We start from the raw sequence: 20,726 nt of genomic DNA, 5'->3' as shown, positions 1-20,726 counted from the left end.
CAAGACACAATATTGTATTTGCTCTATTTGTCAATACAGTACCCAGCATGTGGTAACAGCATTGTACAATGAAGAACAGTTTCAGCAACTAAAAACTGTCATTTTAGCTGAACAACAAGAATCAAGATTAATTTATTGTTTGTGGTTAATTTTTATGGAGAAAAATCAATTAATCAACGTCTGACTTTGTTAGAAGATTAATTTAAATAAACCGATTTCATACAAATATTAGACTGAAATGACTTCACTCTTTATAGTAAACAAAGCTTCTTTTAATTTAAAGGTGTCAATAGTTTACTTCTCTCTTTTGTTTGAATTGAAACACATTTTTTAAAGGCTGTAAAAATTGCTTTTTTAGACCTTGTAATAACACCAAGCATGACTGAGCACTTGAATCATATTTTCTGTTTGCCTCTTCTGGGGGCTTTATACATTTAGAGAGGCAGTCAGCTTATCGAGCTACGTGATATTCAGATGTCCTTGTATCTGAATAGTTCAATGCAAATAGCTAAACTGTTTGCTTAGTTTGTGTGAAACATTAGACATTTATTGATTTTTCTGTCGCATTTCTGTTATATTCGCATACCATTATCTTGGCTGCATACATAAACTGTCTATAAAGTCAGTGGCTCTACATAATGTACTTCATGAGCACAGTAACCACACAGAGTATACATGTACTTTTGTCCTGAAAAAAGGCAGTGGTTGCTGAATTTTCAGAAACAAAATATTTTTGGGGAGCAGCTGTTTCTATACCTATCAAAACCTAGCAGAATGTTTAATACTAAAGACCCATATTTAGATATACAAAGTAGATATAGTGTGATTGTGTAAAGACTGACCAAAATTTAAATCATGGAGTAATAAAGTATACATGACAATAAAATTAAAGTAAATTAAAGAGCTCAGAGCTATATACTGTACAGCTATATACTGTATATTTTTATGTTAACCATGCATCCTAGGAAATGTTAATTTCAAATCTATATTAGATAAAACACATTCTCTTAATACAGATAAACTGTTCAAAGGGCACTTTTACAGTGTGGTAACTTTCAGTATTACTGGACATTATTATGCAATTGGTGAGACAATACAAAACATGCAAATGTTTGTCTTGACGCAGGAAGGCAGAAGAAGTAAAAGCTGCCCTGACAGCTGGCAGAGAACACCTGTCTTCTTGGCATTGTGGGTACATCCCATCCCAAGATGCCTCTCCAGCCAGGGATAGGTCTAGGCTGACAGAGAGGCCTACGGGTAAATGCTTGCGTCTGGCTCCTGTTGAGACGCAGGATTACATGAGACCTTACAGCACACTTTGTGCCAGAGTGGCTGTATATCTGTCTCTGCTGGGTTTCAGCTCCATGTGGCAATTTTTTTCCCCCTCCTTTATAGCTACTGAGTTCTAATCGGAAAAGTTGAAGCATTTTGACAGCTACTTAAACAATACACAATTTTGTGCAGAAGTGCTTAGACCTGGGCAACAACATCAAAATTAATGTCTACTGAACTTCAGCAGAAATAATTTGGAAGTCAATTAACTTTATAATTACTATACATATTGGTCAATATAGTATTCATTACCTTTTATTTATATATTTTTCTATGCTTCACCTGCACACAATAGGTGATCACAAAATATATAGTATTCCAGTATTTTAAAGTTATTCATCTATGCATCTGTTTTTGAACCTCTGCTGCTATGAAAGTTCAGTTTCCCTGTGTGGGATCAATAAAGTTTTTATAATCTCATCGTATCACAATATGATCATATCATTTTATAATTTTACAAAATTCCGTTTCTGAAATTAAACAAACTGTACAAGCAACAGTCTGCCAGAAGAAAATTAATTTAACAAACATACTGCCATTACTTAAATTAGGTTAGCGAGAAATTCATAGTTTTAATTTCAGTGAATTTTCAGTGCATCTTCCAGTCGTACTTTTTATGCCTTTACAAAATGCGATTTTATTTCTGTGTTTAGTTTGCTGTGTCTGTAACACTTTGCTTTGTGAGTAACATCTTTCTGTGCTTTTTATGCCTGCTGCACTATGGCTTGTTTGGAACTAAATCCAGGACTAAAAGTCCAGTTTGCACGATTCGCATTTCAATTGCAACAGCAGATTCCTGAAGATTAGGGAAACAGGACAACAACAGATTTTAAAAATGACAGTGTTGTTTAAGCAACATTTTTTGCACACAAAAAAACAACAAAAAGGCACAGAGACACTGTTCTTCCTAGTTTACAGTTTGGTGACTGATGTTTGAACGGGTGCTGCAAAGGAGACATGCAGCAGAGGAAAAGCAGACAGAAAACTCCAGAACAAATGTCTCCAAAGTAGCAACGATCTGCTGAGTAATTTATGGTTATTGATTTGTCCTGTAGTATGTCATCACATCCAAACAAATAGTTTTGTTTCTGATGCTCGCTCTCTCAATGCAACTCTTCTCATTCCTCACTCTCTTATACTGTGGGTCCTGAGCCATCAAAAAGTACTGACTCCAGAGTGAGGGGCCAGGAACCTTAGATCTATGCAAATATGTCACACAGTGTCATCCAGATTATGTCAGAACATCAGTAAAACTCCTTTCAATTGACTCCATATTGTTGTGATGCTGTTCCACCCCTCCACTGGTCATAAGCACTTTGTAACTGAAATCCCAGGTGCCTAATTTGGCACTTGCATGAAAACACCAGATGTCAATGTGGATGGGAGATGAGACTCAACCCAAATACAGAAAGATATTTTAGATAATTTATTTTCATAAGGGAAAAGGACAAAATAAACATATCCGTTCTAGGGTTGAATGCTGGTTGATATCATTACCTTATTGTTCATGAAGGCTTTGAGACACTGGACAACTTTATGTTGGTTCTTTTTGTCGAGCTTCTCCTGCCTGGGGACACAAGAGAGTAATGAGGAGCAGTTGGTCTCTAATCAATAGCATGGCGACTACATAATGTATACAGGATGTTTGAAAATTAGTTTTCATATTTATGTATATAGATATAACACATATGTTCATATACACAAATGCAGATAAAGGATAGAAAGAAAGTGTGTAATAGCAAACCCAGAGAAATGCAACGAATGTGTTGATAATGGAAAACGATCTGAACACTGTTTTTTTGAATTAACATTTTAATTAGTAAATGTACAAATTTGGAGTTATTAGGGTTAGTTATTTTCTTAAAATTACTAAACAAGCCACAAATGTCCAAACTATACAACTTTGTTTGCCACTTTTTATAAGTAATTATTAGTATTGACTGTTTGAATACACACATCATTATAATGAAATAGGTAAGATTCAGTAAAAGAATATTGGTGCATGCATGAACTTACTGTTTCTTGAACAGCAACCTCTCCAGTATGTCCAGAAGCAGTCCAAGACCCTCATGCCCGAAGCTCTGCACCCAACTGAAATAACAAACATAAAATCAATACCACAACAGGATAAGACTGACAACTGACAACACTTTCACACTCATGAACCACTGTGGAAAGCTTTAAGACATAGAAAAAATATGGACAGGTCAGTACTTTGTGCTGAGGAGAAGAGCAGCAGTAGTAAATTTAGGATTATATGCCTCATAAGAAAGACTGTTCTAAAACATTATAGATAGAAGAAGAAAAAGACAAATGGAAAGTACATTCAGATACAATTAAAGCTGTAACTATTTATATACAGTCCAGACAGTAAGTATTTGGACAGTTACACATTTTTTCCTCTCCAGGCTCTGTGCTTCAGCACATTCAATTTGAAATAAAATAAAGGATACAGGATTAAAGTGCCAAGTCTCAGCTTTAATTTGAGTACGTTTACATCAATACAGAAAGAACTGTGTGGGAAATATAGTCCTTTTAACACATACTGCCAAAAGTTCGGGGGCTCAAAAGTAATTGGACAACCACACATGAAGTCAGATCAAAAGAAGAAGAAACAAGACTAGGTCAAAACCTACTATATGGCTGGACCGTGTATGAAATGCTAGAGGGCTTTTAATTTGAAACAACAGATACAGGAAGTGGCAACACGTGGTGACCAAGCCCCAAGGAAATGCATCGGACTTTGACTGAAGCCAATTTGACATAGGGCCTTTCTCAATACCAAGTACGCCAAGCTCGGACTTGCGTACTTGCTAGTTCAGACTTGGCTAGTTCGACTCGGGAGTACAAACTTCTGAGGATGGGAGGATGCGGTACGGTCATTCTGCAGTTGGAAGAGCAGCATACTTGCTGTCAGCAGCAGCTCAGCTTCAACACAACTACCTGACTGTACTGTGATAAAATAATCTCAACTCAAAGCTCCATTAACACTTTCTTCATAAAAAATAACCTCATTGACAGAGAGATGCAGTACATTATGTTCTTCAGTCTGTAACGTAGCGATAATTAAAATCCAAACTGTTATGTAGCTTAATTAAACAAACAAACTTTAATATAGTCTGATCTTTTCATTTTAGTACTTTTTTGAAATGGAGTGATATGTGTACATATGGAGCCCCAGAGGCAGCGCTGTTGTTCTGACCAGTAAAAACACGAAGCTCCACTTTACATTCAGACAAACTAATGTGGCAGCTACAATTGTTAGATTTCATCTGAGACCAAAATTTATCTTCCAAAAGGAATTCTATCATATATCAAAATGCTACAGAGACATTAGAGTCAATGGTAAATCACCAAGATGCCCAGATCAGTTCATCGGATCATGTTTTCCGTGGGATGACAATGGATGGTGACCGGCCGATCATCTCAGGAGTCCGGTTGCTAGCAGCTGAGATGACCGGCTGGTCTCACCCAGTCAGCAGCTCCTCACATGTCTGAAAACGTCGGAGCAAATTTTTCTGAGAGATAGAAAAATGGCAAAAAAAAATAATAAATTCCAAAGCATAGTAAAGAGCTTGGAGTTTCGGGGTACAGGGACAGAAATAAATTCCTGTGGAGGTTATATTTGTATGAACTAAGTGACATTGATGAGTTGCATCTCTATAACAAGGGTTAAGCAAGTTCACATTGCTTCATCAAATAAGCTATTGTATGAGAGGACTGGAATTTTCTGCTGCTCTTTATGTCAAAGTTGACTTTAGAAACATCTTAGGGAGGAGCTTTTGATGGATCCCGGGGACTGTCGCCTATGATTAAAAAAGTAATATCAAAAGCTTAGGACCAACATAAAATATACATTATTTTTTGTTTAAAAGGCCACAATTTCTTTCCAGTAAAGAAGCCATCCTTTCCAATGCTGTGTGTCTCAAAAAAAGAGTTAAACTAATAATATTTATCTTATTCTACATTAGTGTAGGGCTGTCGCAATAACCGTACTATTGCAATAGTGCGCTACAGACAAGCCAACCGTGGTGGATGGCAAACAACTGCCAAAACTGCCCTATGTTCATATTTTTTCCTTTTTTTGATGAGGCTAGGACTTTCTTGTTTTACACTTTAATGTGTGTGTAAGTTATTGAATGTTCGGAGGCTCCAGAGGATCCCGCCCCCCACACACAGCATCTCATGAGCTGAGTGCCGGCTAGCCTGGTGCCCTTTTTTCTCTAATGTTGAGCTTTCAGAAAATTAGTGACCTTGTGACATTTCCAAGAGAATACATAAGCTGGAATATACAATATATTTACTCGAGAAAAAAAAAAAAAATCCATGATTCTAAATCATATTCCTTGAGCTTCTAGCTGAACACTTGAGGCAGGTTAATGTTAGGTGGTTGCAATTAACTCTGGCCTCTGCTCCTCAGCTACTGCTGCTCTCTCGATCAAAATATAACTGAGAACTATGCAGAAGATAGAGTATTCATTTACGTAAACCAAAGACTTCATTTACTCTCCCCACTGTCACATTACAATGACTGTTAAACCTGTACTTAAAGCAGATGAAGGAGAAATGGTGTGTGTGATGCATTGCATAACAGAAGCAATAAACCATTGCCTCATGAAATCAACTTCAATTTTGAGACTTATTGGATACAATTCAACACAGAATGGTAATCAAGATAAAAACAATGTTACTTTCCCTTGTTGCTGACAAATCATATGTTAGCGATCCAAGTTTTTCACACGAGATTGATGGTTGGGAGTGGGAAAAAGAGCAACAGTGACTTTAAAAGAACAGAGAAGTTTTAACCCTGACTCAAAAAGGGAGCACAAACAGGAACAAATATGATATAGTTTAGGCAAATATCTTTAGGTATGCAGAAAACAGAGACAAAGGCAGCGTGAGTGAGATTGTAAGCAACTGCATCTCCCTTCTGATTGAAAGTGAAAAACATCTCTGTGAACATTAGCATTCAGTGTTTGTACTGTTCTAGTCAACAAGCTGCATGCCTCCCAGCATCAAATCTACAGAAATTCTCAAGGTGACAACATAAAATGGGAAGCTGTTATCTGAATTTATTTCTTGAAAAGAAGTACAAGGTTGTAGGTACATGTGTGTCCATGAGTTTATTTACCTGGTCTTACAGTACGATGCCATGTCTAGCAAAAAATAGTGACTACTTGCATTTTTGTACTAAAAACCATGAAGAGCTATAATAGGATAGATGGTGGTAGATGCCATTTTTATTTTGTTTTATTTAACCTTAACACACCTTGAATGCACACAAGGGATCTCAACTCAAATTATCAAGCAACTTCTATAGAATATTAGCTGCACTAGTGATGATTTAGGCATGTCATAGTAAAGGTAGCATAAACAAAAACAGACCATTGGATTACAATAGCAAACCAGCTGCTGCTTCAAGTAATTTCAGCATAGGTCAATTAACTTAGCTTGCTAAAGTTGTTGCCTTATGTTGTGTCACTTCACACTTCAATTTACTTAAAGTCACTTTAGTTAACAGGTGTGATTAAGATTTTTTTTTTTTTGACATTTTTTATTTTATCTTTATTTAATAGTTGAAAGTGCAGAGAGACAGAAATTATGTGTAGAGAGAGGGGTATGACAAGCAACAAACATCTGTGGCTGTTAAAGCTACGTGGTCTGTGTCTTAACCAGTAGACTACCATGGCTCCCCTTGTCCATATTTTCTGATCGTCCAATCATTGAGTCATTGAATGTCATGCAATCATGTGAGACATCACAGCTCAGTGACTATAGTACTTGCAATTTCAGCTTGCTGGATATGCTTCATTTTTGCTGAGAAATACAGCAAAAGTGCAGACCATCTTGTGCCTACATTTTTATACAAACAGCCTCATACTGGGAATCAGAGATCTGAACTCTATGTTTAAACTATTCCATGTGAGCTAGACAGACAACTGTATAAACCAGTTAGAGGGAAACATTAGTTGCTTTTGATGTATTCATCCATGTTTTGAAAAATGATGTAGAAAAACTATATTGGGCATCCTGCTGCGTAAGTTATCTACGGTGTGTAGTGCACCATGTAAGCATAGCATGTGACCACGATGTACTGGGTTTTAATATCGTCAGGGGCATTTAATGTACAAACAAACAAATAAAAACAACACTAATCTTGAAATGCCTCTGACATACAGTAGTGATTTAAGCATAGTAAATGGTAGTGAATGTTTAATTTAAAATCATGTAGGCATCATTCCTACTCTCAAATTCATTCCACTTACAAAAAGAGGACAAAAGGCAGGGAATCAGTGTAGGCCTTCACATTAAGATGCATGCATGCGTGTGTGTGTGTGTGTCAGGATCAGGAAATGATGAAGAGACAGGGAAGGCTGGTGCCAAGGCAGCTAAGGATTGAGGCTCTCATGTTTGAGAAAAAATCCATTTAGCCTACACTTCTCACTGGGCCATAGGCCAGGCCATTCTGGTTATAGAGTAGGAAGGGCTTGGGTCTTTACAAGAGCTTCATTGAAATGCATAGCTCAGTGTCAACTGCATGCTAGTTTTTCATCATCAGTAGGTAAAGCAGAGAGCAAAGGAAAATAATCAGTTGATCTATGGCAGGAATTATTACAGAGGAAACTAACAGGCCTGCACTGTCAGGGTCTGCTGAAACAAATTTGAAGGACATCTACATTGAAACACATGATTGAAAAGTGAGAAGAAGGGAAGGGGAGAGTGGTGACATAATTCAGCTTTCAAATGCTTCTTGTAAAAGGTACCTGGAAATGTAGTAGTTCACAGAGGCCAGAAAGGGACAATATGATACCTTTTCTACAACTTTCTTCAAGAGCAAGAATAATCAGACTGAGACAACAATGTATCTAAGGGGAGTCTTTGTGTCATAGTTGAAGGTCAGGAAGAGCTGAGATGAGGCAAATAAAGCCAAATAATAATAGTAAGATAGCAGTATTATAGTTGATAATATCAATGAAAATGGTGATGATAATAACTTTCAAACAAGAATCAGTAGTTGTAATCATAAGGTGACCTGTTTCATTATCCTTGCGCAGTGCAGTTAAGTGGTTTGTATTTTACATGCTGTCTGTCTAGACTCTAAAGTGATTAAAGTATTTTCAATTGTGTTAGCTAATCTAGCATTCTCTGGCAGCCCTTGGGTTTCATTAGTTCCTAACATCTGGCACCCCTCCCACATCCCAAATGAGAAACTTCAATCACATTCTCTGTCTGAATGTCCTCAGTGTTTGGAGTTGTGTTGTGCAAAATGAACACTTTCCACATCTTTTCTTTGCTAGAGAAACTGCTGCACCAGTTTATGTCTGACTGCTCTAAGTGTTAACATTATTATTGTCATTAGTTATTTGGGATCATACAGATAGGACACAGAGCAGACATCTACAGTCATCATAGCGTAGCATGGCCCGCATCCCTTCAGTGTTTACACAGGTCATGGAGCAGATCTACACATGCAGCTTTCAGAGCCGCCACAAAACATTTTGGTACATGGTCTGTTTCCTCCACAAGCAGTGAGCAGATTTCACAAATATATAGAGCTACAAGTGCAAATTAGCTGTTGAGCTAACCGTGGCAGACCTGTATTGATGTGTTTTAAATGTCAGTGTTGACTGAGTTTTACTGTCTCCAGTAAAAAGACAAATAAAGAACATAAATTACTGTCTCTTTTGCCCTAACCAATCAGTGGTATACTGACATATGTCATTTTCAATCAACAGAGAGGCTGTGATAGTAGTTGCTTGGCGCAGTTAACTTAGTCGTGTCAATAAAAGACTTCAGACGGTGACAGACAGTGTATAGAAAAATGCCTCTGGTAGCAGCAGTCCGTGTGCAATTGATGCATATTAATCTGACTGCATACGATGATTCCACATCTTATGCCAACATTGCCTTAAAATTTCAACATCACGTTGGAAAATTATCCAGTGTTACTAGTCAACACTATTTTTATTTGATATTTATATTATGTTATAAATACTAATTAATGCTCACTCTGGGGCATACTGTAATCACACTTCTCCATCAACAGGTACAAAAGAGGTATGGCTATATTCGAAGGAGGGCTGTCATCTCAGAAAGACAGAGAAACGGGGTGAGAAAAAAAAATAAGGAAAACAAATTCATCATCCCATTCCCTGGGAACAAAAACAGTCATAAATCAAAGAGAAAAATGAGGCGCCTTATCTGGCTAACTTCACAGCTAAGGTAGCTTGAGTTCTAACAGAGTCTCAGGAGAATGCATCCAAGGTTCCCAAGCAGTGCAGCAGTGTTGCACTCCGCCAAAGCAGTTATGAACCAGAAATAAAAAATTTACTTTAAAATGTTGTCCCAAATATTGCAAGTTAACTGACTACAGGAGTGCTCTCCAGGGACAGATAGCAAGCAGAGGCTGGAGTAACAACAATGTAGGATATCTGAAATAAAAATAGAAGAAGTCATTTCATTCAGTGAGGACTGAATGACGTCACTATCACCCCATTGTTGCCACTAACAACAATACCAATGCTTGTGAAAACTAAACAAGTGTCTACAATATCTCAAATGTCAAGGTATTTATACTGTTCATGTTAACGTCAAGATTTCAAGAATGATTTGAAAAAAAAAAACACCATGCAAGTCTGAGTATAGGATTTGGCTTGAATGGCAATGGGGGGTCTTTAAATAGATAAAATTTGTACTATAAACCAGATTTTATGAGAATAAGCATCACAACAGCTACTAGGACTATAACTGACCATTTTCATTAATACTTAGCTAGAAACACTGAATGTAATAAATGAACAGTTGTTCACAATAAAACACTTCACACCATACCTTGTGTGAATGTTATACAATGAACATCTTTACTATTCAATCTGTGTGCCTTTCTCAAACTTTTAAATCCAAATAGAGTATATGTCACACCTTATGAAAAGGGTAGGTTGCTGACATGTTACTGATGAAATGGAAAAATTACAGTTTTAATGTTTAAATTATAGCATGCATACCCTGCCACTCGTTAAATCAACTACTGCTAATTACTCAGAGAGGAGAAACAACATTTCTAGAAGCTCTTTGTAGCCTTATGTTTTTTAGAAATATACTCATAAAAAAACATTTATGCATAGTGTCTATAACAATACTATGAGTGTGATCTGCATAACAGTACTCTACTGTTTTAGCATAACATTATCACACTCATGATGGACATCTGAAAAAAGAAAAGGACCAGAGATATTGTCTTTTTTACTCCATGCAGTTTTCTTCCTTGTCTGGTGCCCGCATTACCTAATATGCAACTCAGCTCGATTTACTCAAACTGTACAGATTTGGATGTGTTATGCTTGTAGCGGCTAATGTAGCCTTGAGCTGATAGTCTTAAGCGGAGATGAGGAGCAGGCTACAGAGTTCTCATAACCTCGCTCCTTTCTCACTACGCACCCCCAGATTTTCTTCTACATTTTCAGACTTGAAGTTTTCGGCCCCAACTGGCAAGTTATAACACTTGAGGCAATTTATCAGCGTTTACACAGCTCCCTTTGGAGCCACAAAAGGCTTTATTCAACTTTTTTCATACATGAGTTGGTATTACTCAAGACCTGTAAACAGACATTGATGTGTAATTCACTGCAATTTACCTTCAAGGAATTGTAAATCTTTGTGTATTGTAGTTAGGTGGCAGGTTTATGAGGCATAAAGAGCATCAAAGGTTTATTAAAAATATTGGTGTAAGGAAGAGGGATGCTAAACTTTACCCTACAGCATAGCAAAAGTGAAAAAGCTGGGGTCTTAAACCTGAAGGTCAGTTTTAATATAATATCAAAAACCAATTTCCACTTGTTTGTCAGATCCATTTCTCAAATCCATTTAACACAATTACATCCTGTAGCCTTGCTGGTCCTCTGGGCTAGTATTGTGGCCTCTTCACAAAAAGGAAGAAAGAGCTGGAATAGCTGATGTGAGTAAGGTATGCAGGGGTCAGAGGCAAGCCTCACAGGGTGACACTCTGAAGGTGTAGGAATTATCAAATTACCTCTAAGTCTGTCTGCTTTGCCACGAGGAACCTGATAAGGAAGCATTATAAGTCTGTCAGCCTATACTAGCAGAATGCAACCACCTGATATTGGATGGAGGCGATGATTGAGAGATGTTTTCTACAGTAGTGCCAAGAAAGTGACAGTGAAAAGCCTCCAAAAACAGTGGCAGACAAAATGCACTTTGCTGCCAAATCAATCCCACAACTCAGGATTGTAAATGGTGCTTTTATATAGCTGGTGGGTACCACTGCTGGCCCACTGTTTTTTAAAAAAAAGACAGGAGCTCTGCCACTAAGACAGACTGTTGAGCCGTAACATGCTATCTTATGCTGAATGTACACAGCATCTGGCTGCGTTGCGTTCCGGCTGCGCTCTGGCTCACTAGCAGCTTCAATGTTCACTGGAGACATTTTGGAGATTTTTCATGTTTTACAAGCAGAAATAGACATTTGGCGCTCATTCAGATGTGGTAACAGATGCTTTGTGGCTGTACTTGAATATGACAAGCTTTTGTTGCTTTCAACTTTCTCTCTGACCGCTCATTTTAAGTGGTAATATAGCCAATCTCACTAGTATCTAGTATTAATGAACCAAAATCAAATTATTATTAATTATCTGACAACTATATTATGAATTCAGCTGCATTAGAACACAGTTGTGATCACAGAGAAAAGCAGAGGACTGAAAGGAGAAAAAAGAAATACATCATTAAACATTCATTTTAAAGATCCCCTCCAGACATGTTTAAAGATGGATATAAAATACTCCTATTTGAATAATAATTTGTGTCTAACATAGTTTTTCCAGAAAAAAGTTCAATTATCTTGTTAAAATCCTTAAAGTGTCATTTAGGCCCTAATTAAACATTCCAGAATCAATGAATATTTTTCATTTCAAAAGTTTAACTGCTGGACACCAGATGTCTCCTACTTCACTGAAAGGTCCATTCTCAGTGTATGTGTTCTGGATACTTCAAGTTTCCACATCACACTTGTGTAAGTTGCATATTAGACCGCATTTAGCTTCCAAACTAGTTTTGATGTCACAAATCCTGCTTGTAGGCACACGTCTTGAACATGAAAACAGCCTTCTAGTATCAAACTCTGCACATACATCACAGTGAAGCTCAAACATCCAACTGAAGTAACAATAAACAAAAAACACATTTCTGAGTGGAGGGGTATGTAAATTGCCAACAAATGTAGGAATGTATATACATTTACAAGTAAATTTCATGCTTCAGAGATGCGAGCTGCTCTATCAAAAACAGGCCCGGATGTGAGGTGAGGTGAGGCTTCATTTAATTTATCATTTTACAACCATTTTACAACACGTAAACATTGTTCAAAGGTGTTCTGCATATGAGCAGACAAGACACATTAGGTGTGCATTTCATGCAGTTGGATATGAGCTCACTGTTTAAAGAAAAAAAATGTTGATTACTATTCACCTCACATTTTATGGGACTGTCGAGAGTTAAGACATCTAATGTATCCAGCTATCCTATGTGTTCATTTTTGAATAACTTTTCCCTGAATGTTTTAATATGATTCCCAATTGCAAACATATTACACATTGTACAGCCCTAACTATATTTCATAACAAGTAACCTCAGCCTACACATTCTGTACATTATGCAGAAAAAGATTGAGCTCATAATTTAAGTATCATATCATTTAACTGAAATTAGCAATTACTCAGCTCTACAGCAAACGGCAAAATGTAACCAAGCTACTATTAGGAATGTGACAGTATCAAATTTTCCCTCTACAATTATTGCGGCCAAAAATATCACTGTGAATGGTATTGTGCACCCATTCATGTTTTAATACACATTCTGATTTCTTAGGGGTGTTAAGGGATGTTTGTAAAATCACACAGAATGTAATGGACCATACCACAGTACATCAGGCCTCCTGCCTGCCCCTCTTGCACACTATGCCATGGGCAGAGCTGAAGCTGACCCATGAGGAAGAACATAATGTGCGTGATTTTGAGACAGTGAGTTTCCTCTTGTTCAGTCAATGAATGCTCTCTCTAGCTACTATATTTTCCCCCCACATTCAGCTTAAAAGGTCCTGTTTCTGCTTGAAAAAGTAACAGGTTCACCAGCCTGAGGTAGATAGAACACACCAAGGTAGGTCCAAATAGTAGCTAGTTTCTTTTAACATCAACCCCTGTTTTTTTTTTTTATCCATGGTGCCCTCACATTAGCCAAGCCCTGAAAACATACCAGTGCATAGACACTGCAGGTGCAACAGGGTACAGTATACACATACAGAGCAACAGATAGAAATATACAGTGTTCAGTGACAAGGAGGCGTGAATGAACATTACCGGCCAAAAAAACCAAAACAAAACAAAAAACTGGTCAGTCAAATGTCATCATTCGACACATCTTCTATATATCTCCATACATTTTTTGTCTTTTTTCATTTATTAATCCATGTATTGAATCTCTCAGACATTTTGTGAGAGTTTCTTTTTTATATTCCATTTTGGTCAACTCTTTTTAAAATATATATTAATATATTTTAAAGGAATCCAGTCACAATTAATTACAAATAAGAATTTACTTATGAATATATGAATATCACATAGTGCTTAAGTTTATATAGTCACCAATATTATTTTAATCTTACCAATTTCTTATCTTTATCATTAAAAATTCTATTTCATCATATTTATTAACAAAATTAAAACTATGTTTGCCGAATTCTACTCCTGGAGTTCGTGCAATTTCATTAATGTCTCAAAAAAATGGATTCATGATGATCAAAAGCTCTTAACACCAATTTTCTCTTGTCTGTCTCTTGTCATCTTAATAGAGCTTCTATGCTCAAGAGGTTCTAGAAAACATAATGAAGTCTCTGTTCTTTTGCTCTATTGTGTAAGTAGGTGGGAAAGAGCGCTGGTAGGTGGGAGTGCTATTCACATGCAAACTCAAAAAGATGAGTCAGGCAGTTTATTAGCCATGAGAAGGCTCATATCTCATAAAAACAACAAGATGATACATTTCAGCTGTGTTAACAACGTATTTTTTAAAAAAAAACACTTTCATTCAGTGATGCTGAACTGGGTATAAACAACAGAAACAAGGGAAGGGAAGAAAAGTGAGAAAAGGGGAGGGTAATCATACAAATATAAAAGGATGGTGTGAGGGATGGATTGTAAGGTTAAAATATACTGAGAGTAATGTTTGCTACATTAAGGCAATATTAAACTATCTTTTCATATATATATATATGAAAAGAGAGAGAGAGAGAGAGAGAGAGAGAGAGAGAGAGAGAGAGAGAGAGAGAGAGAGAGAGAGAGAGAGAGAGAGAGAGAGCGCCAGATGATACATATTTACTTTGGAAAGGTAGTCAATAACATGGTGTAGCATGGGATGCAATGCTATTCTCTATTGTTCTATCTTGAGTGTGTATTTGAGAGCAGATAATCAGCAAAATTCCTCACTTGTCATATGTGGGGGCATGAAAAACTCAAGAAAGAGACTCATCAGCCATTTCTCCATTCTCTGTTAAAGAGGCTGACCTTGACGCTAAAATGAGAATTGCTGGTCCACCTTAAAAGTCAGTCCACCTTAAGTGAGCCTGGTCAAGTTAACCTAACGCGTTGTTGCTAACTTCAAGAGGGAGGATGACAAAAAAAATCCACAATAACGCAGGGTTTTCGGCCTAACACAGTGTACGAGTGAAAATCATTAGTAGCCCGTTGATATTAATGATCGTCTGAAATTTTAGCAGCGGCGCTCATAATTTTGCAGTGGTGGTGCGCCGTTGCTGAATGAATATAGGGTAAACACTGGTCATACATTCTGTCATTGTGTTACTTATAGATGAATTATGGTGAAAATAAATGATCCATTTTTTTGTTGGGGACCCACTGGAACCCCCACAAGGACCCCTGGGGGTCCTTGGACTCCACTTTGAGAACCACTGGTGTAGACAACAGCCTCTTCAAAAGCTGTTCAAAAGCTCACCACACCTCAAACAGAAAAGATCAAGGATAAAACACAAGGCCATAACATGATGCAAGACCACAGTCATCCTCAATCAACCGTGAACAGCATGACAAAACTATTTTTTACATGAGACAGGCCAGAGTCTAGAAAGGCATTCTGATCTTATTATACACATGCTATGTATCTATTAGGGGTGGGACAAAAAAATAAATTAATCAATAATAAATAAAAATTGATATATCGTAATATTTTCAATTGTTATACATTATCAATACACTGGTGCCAAGTATCAATACTTTTTTTTTGAACACTGGACTGCTCAGAATTGATTCAGCTACTTTGGCTCACCACTACCGGAGTGCCTCTACCCTCTGCCTCCTTATGGAGGTGCTGAACAGACTGGTGACAGTCAGATGAACGGCAAGAAGACAATGAAGAAGAAATGCAAGCAAAATGACCAGCCATGAGCAGCTGCTGTCAGACTCTCTGTGTCCATGCTGGGAACACACAGAGAGTCCACTGGATCTTTGACAGTCATTAGAAGCACATTCAAGGCCCTTTGTAAAAGTTTGTGTGTGGTACATGGCTCTACTATAAGAGGCTGTTCGGTGTGTCTGTGTCTGTGGGGGAGTGTCAGTACGTAGCCGCTGCTGTTTATCATGTTTACGTTTAGCCTACCATCGTTGCGCATCAGCCCTGAATATCTTGTAAAGTTCTAAATATAGCACAGTTAGTCATCTGCGTGTTGTGTTTACTGCCACAGAAAAGCAATAAATCTTTGAGTTATTAACATAACGTCGCCTCTCTGCTGTCTCTTATCACGCTTACTAATGCTAGCAGCGGCTCTGTGAGAAGCACAAACTGCGGCTACAGTTAGCAGTGTTCTGATATTTATACTTGGCAGCATTACTTTTCTGTGAAACTAATCTACTCTTAATAAAATTTACATTATCTATTTCCTGCTCTTTTAAATATTTCTTTCTTTCTTCTTTATTTAGAGATATATTGTAGAATATTTCTATGTGATATATTGTGTATCGCAGAATCACCTTTGTTGTAATATATCGTTATCGTGGGAAGAATATCGTGATAGTATCATATCATTCATCTGTGATTCCACTCCTAGTATCCATGACGTCAATCATGAAAATGACTTACTGTGATCAAACAAATTATACCTGTCTATGTGTTTGTGTGCGTGCAAGTGGCAATAAGAAGTGGTTAGGTTTCTGACTGCCTTTAAAGTGGTTCTGGCATAGCATATTATCATGTGAAACCAACTTGCTAATCCCCAACCTCAGGCAGAGAGTCCAAAGCGACAATCTTAATATGAGGGAGACAACCAAGACAAGACTGACAGGGATCTGCTTGTCATAGTGGCTTTGACAGCACCAAAGAAACATCCTCTCTCTCAAAGTGAACTTTACTACGTATTGGGAGATAAACCTGTACTTTGATTCAGCATTGTGACACACAATTAGCCATCTAACCACAATTAATATTATTTTCAGTATGTGTATTAATGCATACCCTTTTATCCCACTTGTATAAATGTACGGTGACTATGGAATCATTTTACTTAAGAGCATCTCAATTTTGTGGATATTTGACAAAGGAACAAGTGTAAGTCATTGAAATGGAAAGTGGACAAAAAGCTTAAACCAAAATTGTTCATTTCACTAATCTACTGATTTGGGGCATATGGAATTTAACAAAGGCATAATCGTCTGTTAATTGTCTGTTGCTCAGGCTGCTTATGGTGGGCTGAAACAAGAGATGACGCTTTATAGAACTCTGCTTCAACAGTTTAAATGAGTTCACTCAGATTTTGGGTCAATTCTGGGTAAATTCATTAACCAGGCAACAGTGTTTTGTTCCTGATGAGGCACTTTTAATTTGCTACAGCTCTGATTAACACCTCTGCCTGGGATGCACCTCACAGCCACAACCTCTGAGGTTCATAGGTGTGAGCTACAGCTCTTCTCAATTTGCCACTCTATACTTTGTTTTGTTTGAATCCCTCCTTTCCTTTATATTGAAATACGTAACAACTCAATACATTGATGAATTAATAAGAAATGAAAAATAAGAAATGCACAAACAGTCAATAAAACATGAAACCTAAGGCAATAGGCCTTGAAAGTGATCACATCAAAATGTGTTTATACTGTGTAATTATTTACAAAAAGAATGACTAAATGTACAATAGTGACAACATGTAAACTTAAAAGGTGCTATATGTAAGAACTGGCCACCTGTCAAATTCATACTCCACACTCCAAACAAATTGGGGGCAGTATATCATCAGAAAGTTGGGGTGTCTAACCCTGTCATAAGAAAAAAGGAAATGCACAGTCCCTCCCATAGGTCTTTGGTCCATGATGATGATTAAAAAGAGGTTAGAATACATCCTTGGGGCAGCGCTACTTCTTCATCCTCTCATGTTAGACTGAGGGCAGACTGGACGCTACAGTCACTCACTATTGCCTTTGAGGTACAAAGTGGTATTACGAGACAGGATGAGCCGGGGCTAGCTGGTTAGCATGCTAACTTCAGTAGATATCTCTGTAACACAATATAAAGCTGTCTTTGACATAACGTCAAAACTGTTATTTATTCACATTCTGTCGATAATTTTAGTTAATTTTTGAATGCTTTAAACTAAATTTTTACATATAGCACCTTTAAGGGACCAAGTCTATTTCCATTGTTGTACTGTACCTGACAGGGTTGCTGGTAAGGGAAACTCTCAATGAGTCGAGACAGGCAAACAGACGTTCGTCCATCACCCCTGACTTCAGCTCTCCCAGGAATTCCTGGGGAGATATCTGATGGTTGCTTCTCAAGCTACCCTGGATGAAAAAGAGGAAAGAAGACATCTCTTAGCGTAGCCATGGAAAAAGTGATCAAAACATGCGGCCAAAAAGTCTGAATAGTCAGTGCAGTGATAGAAAGACCCATGAACACATTTCATGATAAGTCCCAGTCAGATGTGTGTGTATATATTTAGTTTCTCTCAATATTTTTTTTTCTTCATTGGAGCTGCAGCATTCATGTTTTAACTAAATGGCATTCAAAAGAGTACATACCTTTGCCAGCACAATGCAAGGGTTAAGATAGGCCAGAAAAAGATGAACCTAACAAAGCACATATCTATGAATGGTTTACCTTACCATCTTAAAGGGAAAAAGTTACCCAATGCATGGTGTTACAATGTTGTTCAATCACTCCTTGGTTTAAACCAGTATAGTCAGGCTGAAGAGAAGGAGCAGCACTGGTGCAATTGTCCACTAGCAGGGCTTATATGCGGCTTTCTTACAGTGCAGACGCTTTGCTGCTTGCTCTTGCCTCTGCTTGCATTTTTCTGCTGATATTCTTGTTTTTCTTCTATGATAAACTATGAGCAGTGGCTTCTGAATACTTATAAATCACTGGGACTGTAATTCTTTTGAAGATATAGTAGGCTATTGCCACATTTCAACATTTTTATAACCTGGTCAGTACAATGCGAACATGGCCTACCAACAGCACATGCCTGTACTGCAGTGAATAGAAACATGGCACTTAGCTAAAGCTAATTAGCAGCAAGATGCCCCCCTTCTCCAAAGACAACTACCACAGACTTCTACAGGAGACTGCAGTGCTGGGAACTAAAATTCACCGGCTAAAATTGAACATGGAAGTGAATGGACTGTGTGGGAACACCACCACTTCACCTTTTACTCAAAACAGTGGACAAAGGCATGCTAATTAGCGCCAACAAGTATACCATGAAACAGGAGGGCTGTGTACTGCATTGTCAATCTTCAAGTGGTAGTCCTCCCTGGAACTCTCTTGGCGCAAAGCCTAAGAGTAAATTATTTCCCTTGGAAATGGAAGGACGAGTAACAGGCAGAGCCCAGAACCCTGAGATCTGTGATGTGACTGGCTTGCCTGCATTATCATCCAGGCAGAGCGCCTCTTCAACCCATGTTCTTAGTAGGACACAGCCAAGGACAGCTGCAAAAGGGATAACCACAAACCTCTACAACAACCAAGTGTGCAACTGGAGAACAGATTTGATCCACTGTTGCAGGACCCTGGATCTCCCTCTCATCTTCACACAGCAGGATAAGAACTGAGAGTAAATCAGAAAGTAAAAGGCTACAGGGAAAGCTAAAAAAAAAAAAAAAGTTTGACTGAGCCTAAAACTCTGATTATGGGTGAAGCATGTGCAATGAAAACACCAAAATACTTTTTCCCAAGGATATGGTCTCTGACATGACAAAAAGAATCCTGCATATCTGTTCCCTCTGTCAAGGACAAGAGACTTCTTGTCTCTTGTCCTTGGGAAGACAACAAGAGAAGACATCAAAATGCGTCAGAAACCTTGAAAGAGAGCCACCCCAGCCTCCACCTGAAGAAAGCTTTAAACATGACAGTCATCAAAGCCTAAAGGAAGAATCCACCCCCACTCACCAACTACCACTTCTGAGGATTCACCTTCTTCACCCCCTGAAACCTCATACAGGTCACCCTCCTCTCTAGTCACTGTTTCCCCCTCCTCCCCCCTCTTGGAGTTCAGTGACCAGATGAAAGAGCTTGTCACTGCTGGGACCAAACTTCACCACATCCTACTCCCATTTTCTCTCCCCTAAACCCCCTTTGGCATCCAACTCCACCAACGGCTTTAAGTCCTCAGCCGGTTTTGACACAGTTTCATCAAAGTTACGGCACCCGGCCTTTCCCTCCCTCCACAATGGCTTCAGAATCATCCTCTGACTCCCCAGCCTGATAAAAGCACAGCACATCCAGTTATTTGTGTACAAAATACAGCAAGCTCGAACTGATATGTGCTGGGTCCAGGCTGCAAGGCTGATGGCACTCATGATTCTTCCCAGGAAAAGCCAGAGCCCAGTGTGATAACAGTGCAGCTGTTCTTACCGTGTCAACCCCTCACAACTTCAGTTTTATGAGTGAAGCTATATTACATAAGAAAAAAGGTGCAGTTGCCATTTTGTTAAATGATTCCCTCCAATGCAAGCAGATATCTTACGGAAATTTTGCTTCTTTTGAATATGTGGCTCTTCAGTTGAATTCCTCTTCTCAAGTTATATTTCTAAATGTCTACAGGCTACCTAAATACTGCGAAACCTTTTTGATGACTTTGCTGAACTGCTGTCTATAATCTGTATTGACTTTGACTGTGTAATTATTGTTGGTGATTTTAACATCCATGTTGACAAGCCCCAGGACAGCTGCACTACAGAACTGTGTTGTGTTCTTGATAACTACGGACTGACTCAGCATGTGATGGAGCCCACACACAGCAAGGGGCACACTCTGGACTTAATCATCTCCACGGGTCTGAACATTTCTAAGGTTGTGGTGACTGATGTTGCTCTCTCTGATCA

General features: G+C 38.2%; 1 protein-coding gene across 3 annotated transcripts in view; it reads right to left on the bottom strand.

Annotated features, from left to right (window-relative positions):
* Positions 1–20,726, bottom strand: part of LOC137180799 (protein diaphanous homolog 3-like) — a 190,480-nt gene that overhangs the window by 148,864 nt on the left and 20,890 nt on the right. For all 3 annotated transcript variants that reach the window (XM_067586049.1, XM_067586061.1, XM_067586056.1), the window contains 3 exons: positions 18,055–18,185; positions 3,349–3,423; positions 2,830–2,899 (listed from right to left, as the gene is read on the bottom strand). In XM_067586049.1, the coding sequence (XP_067442150.1) occupies positions 2,830–2,899; positions 3,349–3,423; positions 18,055–18,185 (276 nt within the window). The remainder of the gene's footprint in view (positions 1–2,829; positions 2,900–3,348; positions 3,424–18,054; positions 18,186–20,726) is intronic.

This window comes from Thunnus thynnus, chromosome 1 (genome assembly GCF_963924715.1).
Source record: "Thunnus thynnus chromosome 1, fThuThy2.1, whole genome shotgun sequence".
In the NCBI taxonomy this organism is placed as follows: domain Eukaryota; kingdom Metazoa; phylum Chordata; class Actinopteri; order Scombriformes; family Scombridae; genus Thunnus; species Thunnus thynnus.
Note: the sequence above shows the minus strand (reverse complement) of the source record. Positions and strands in the feature narration are given on the sequence as shown.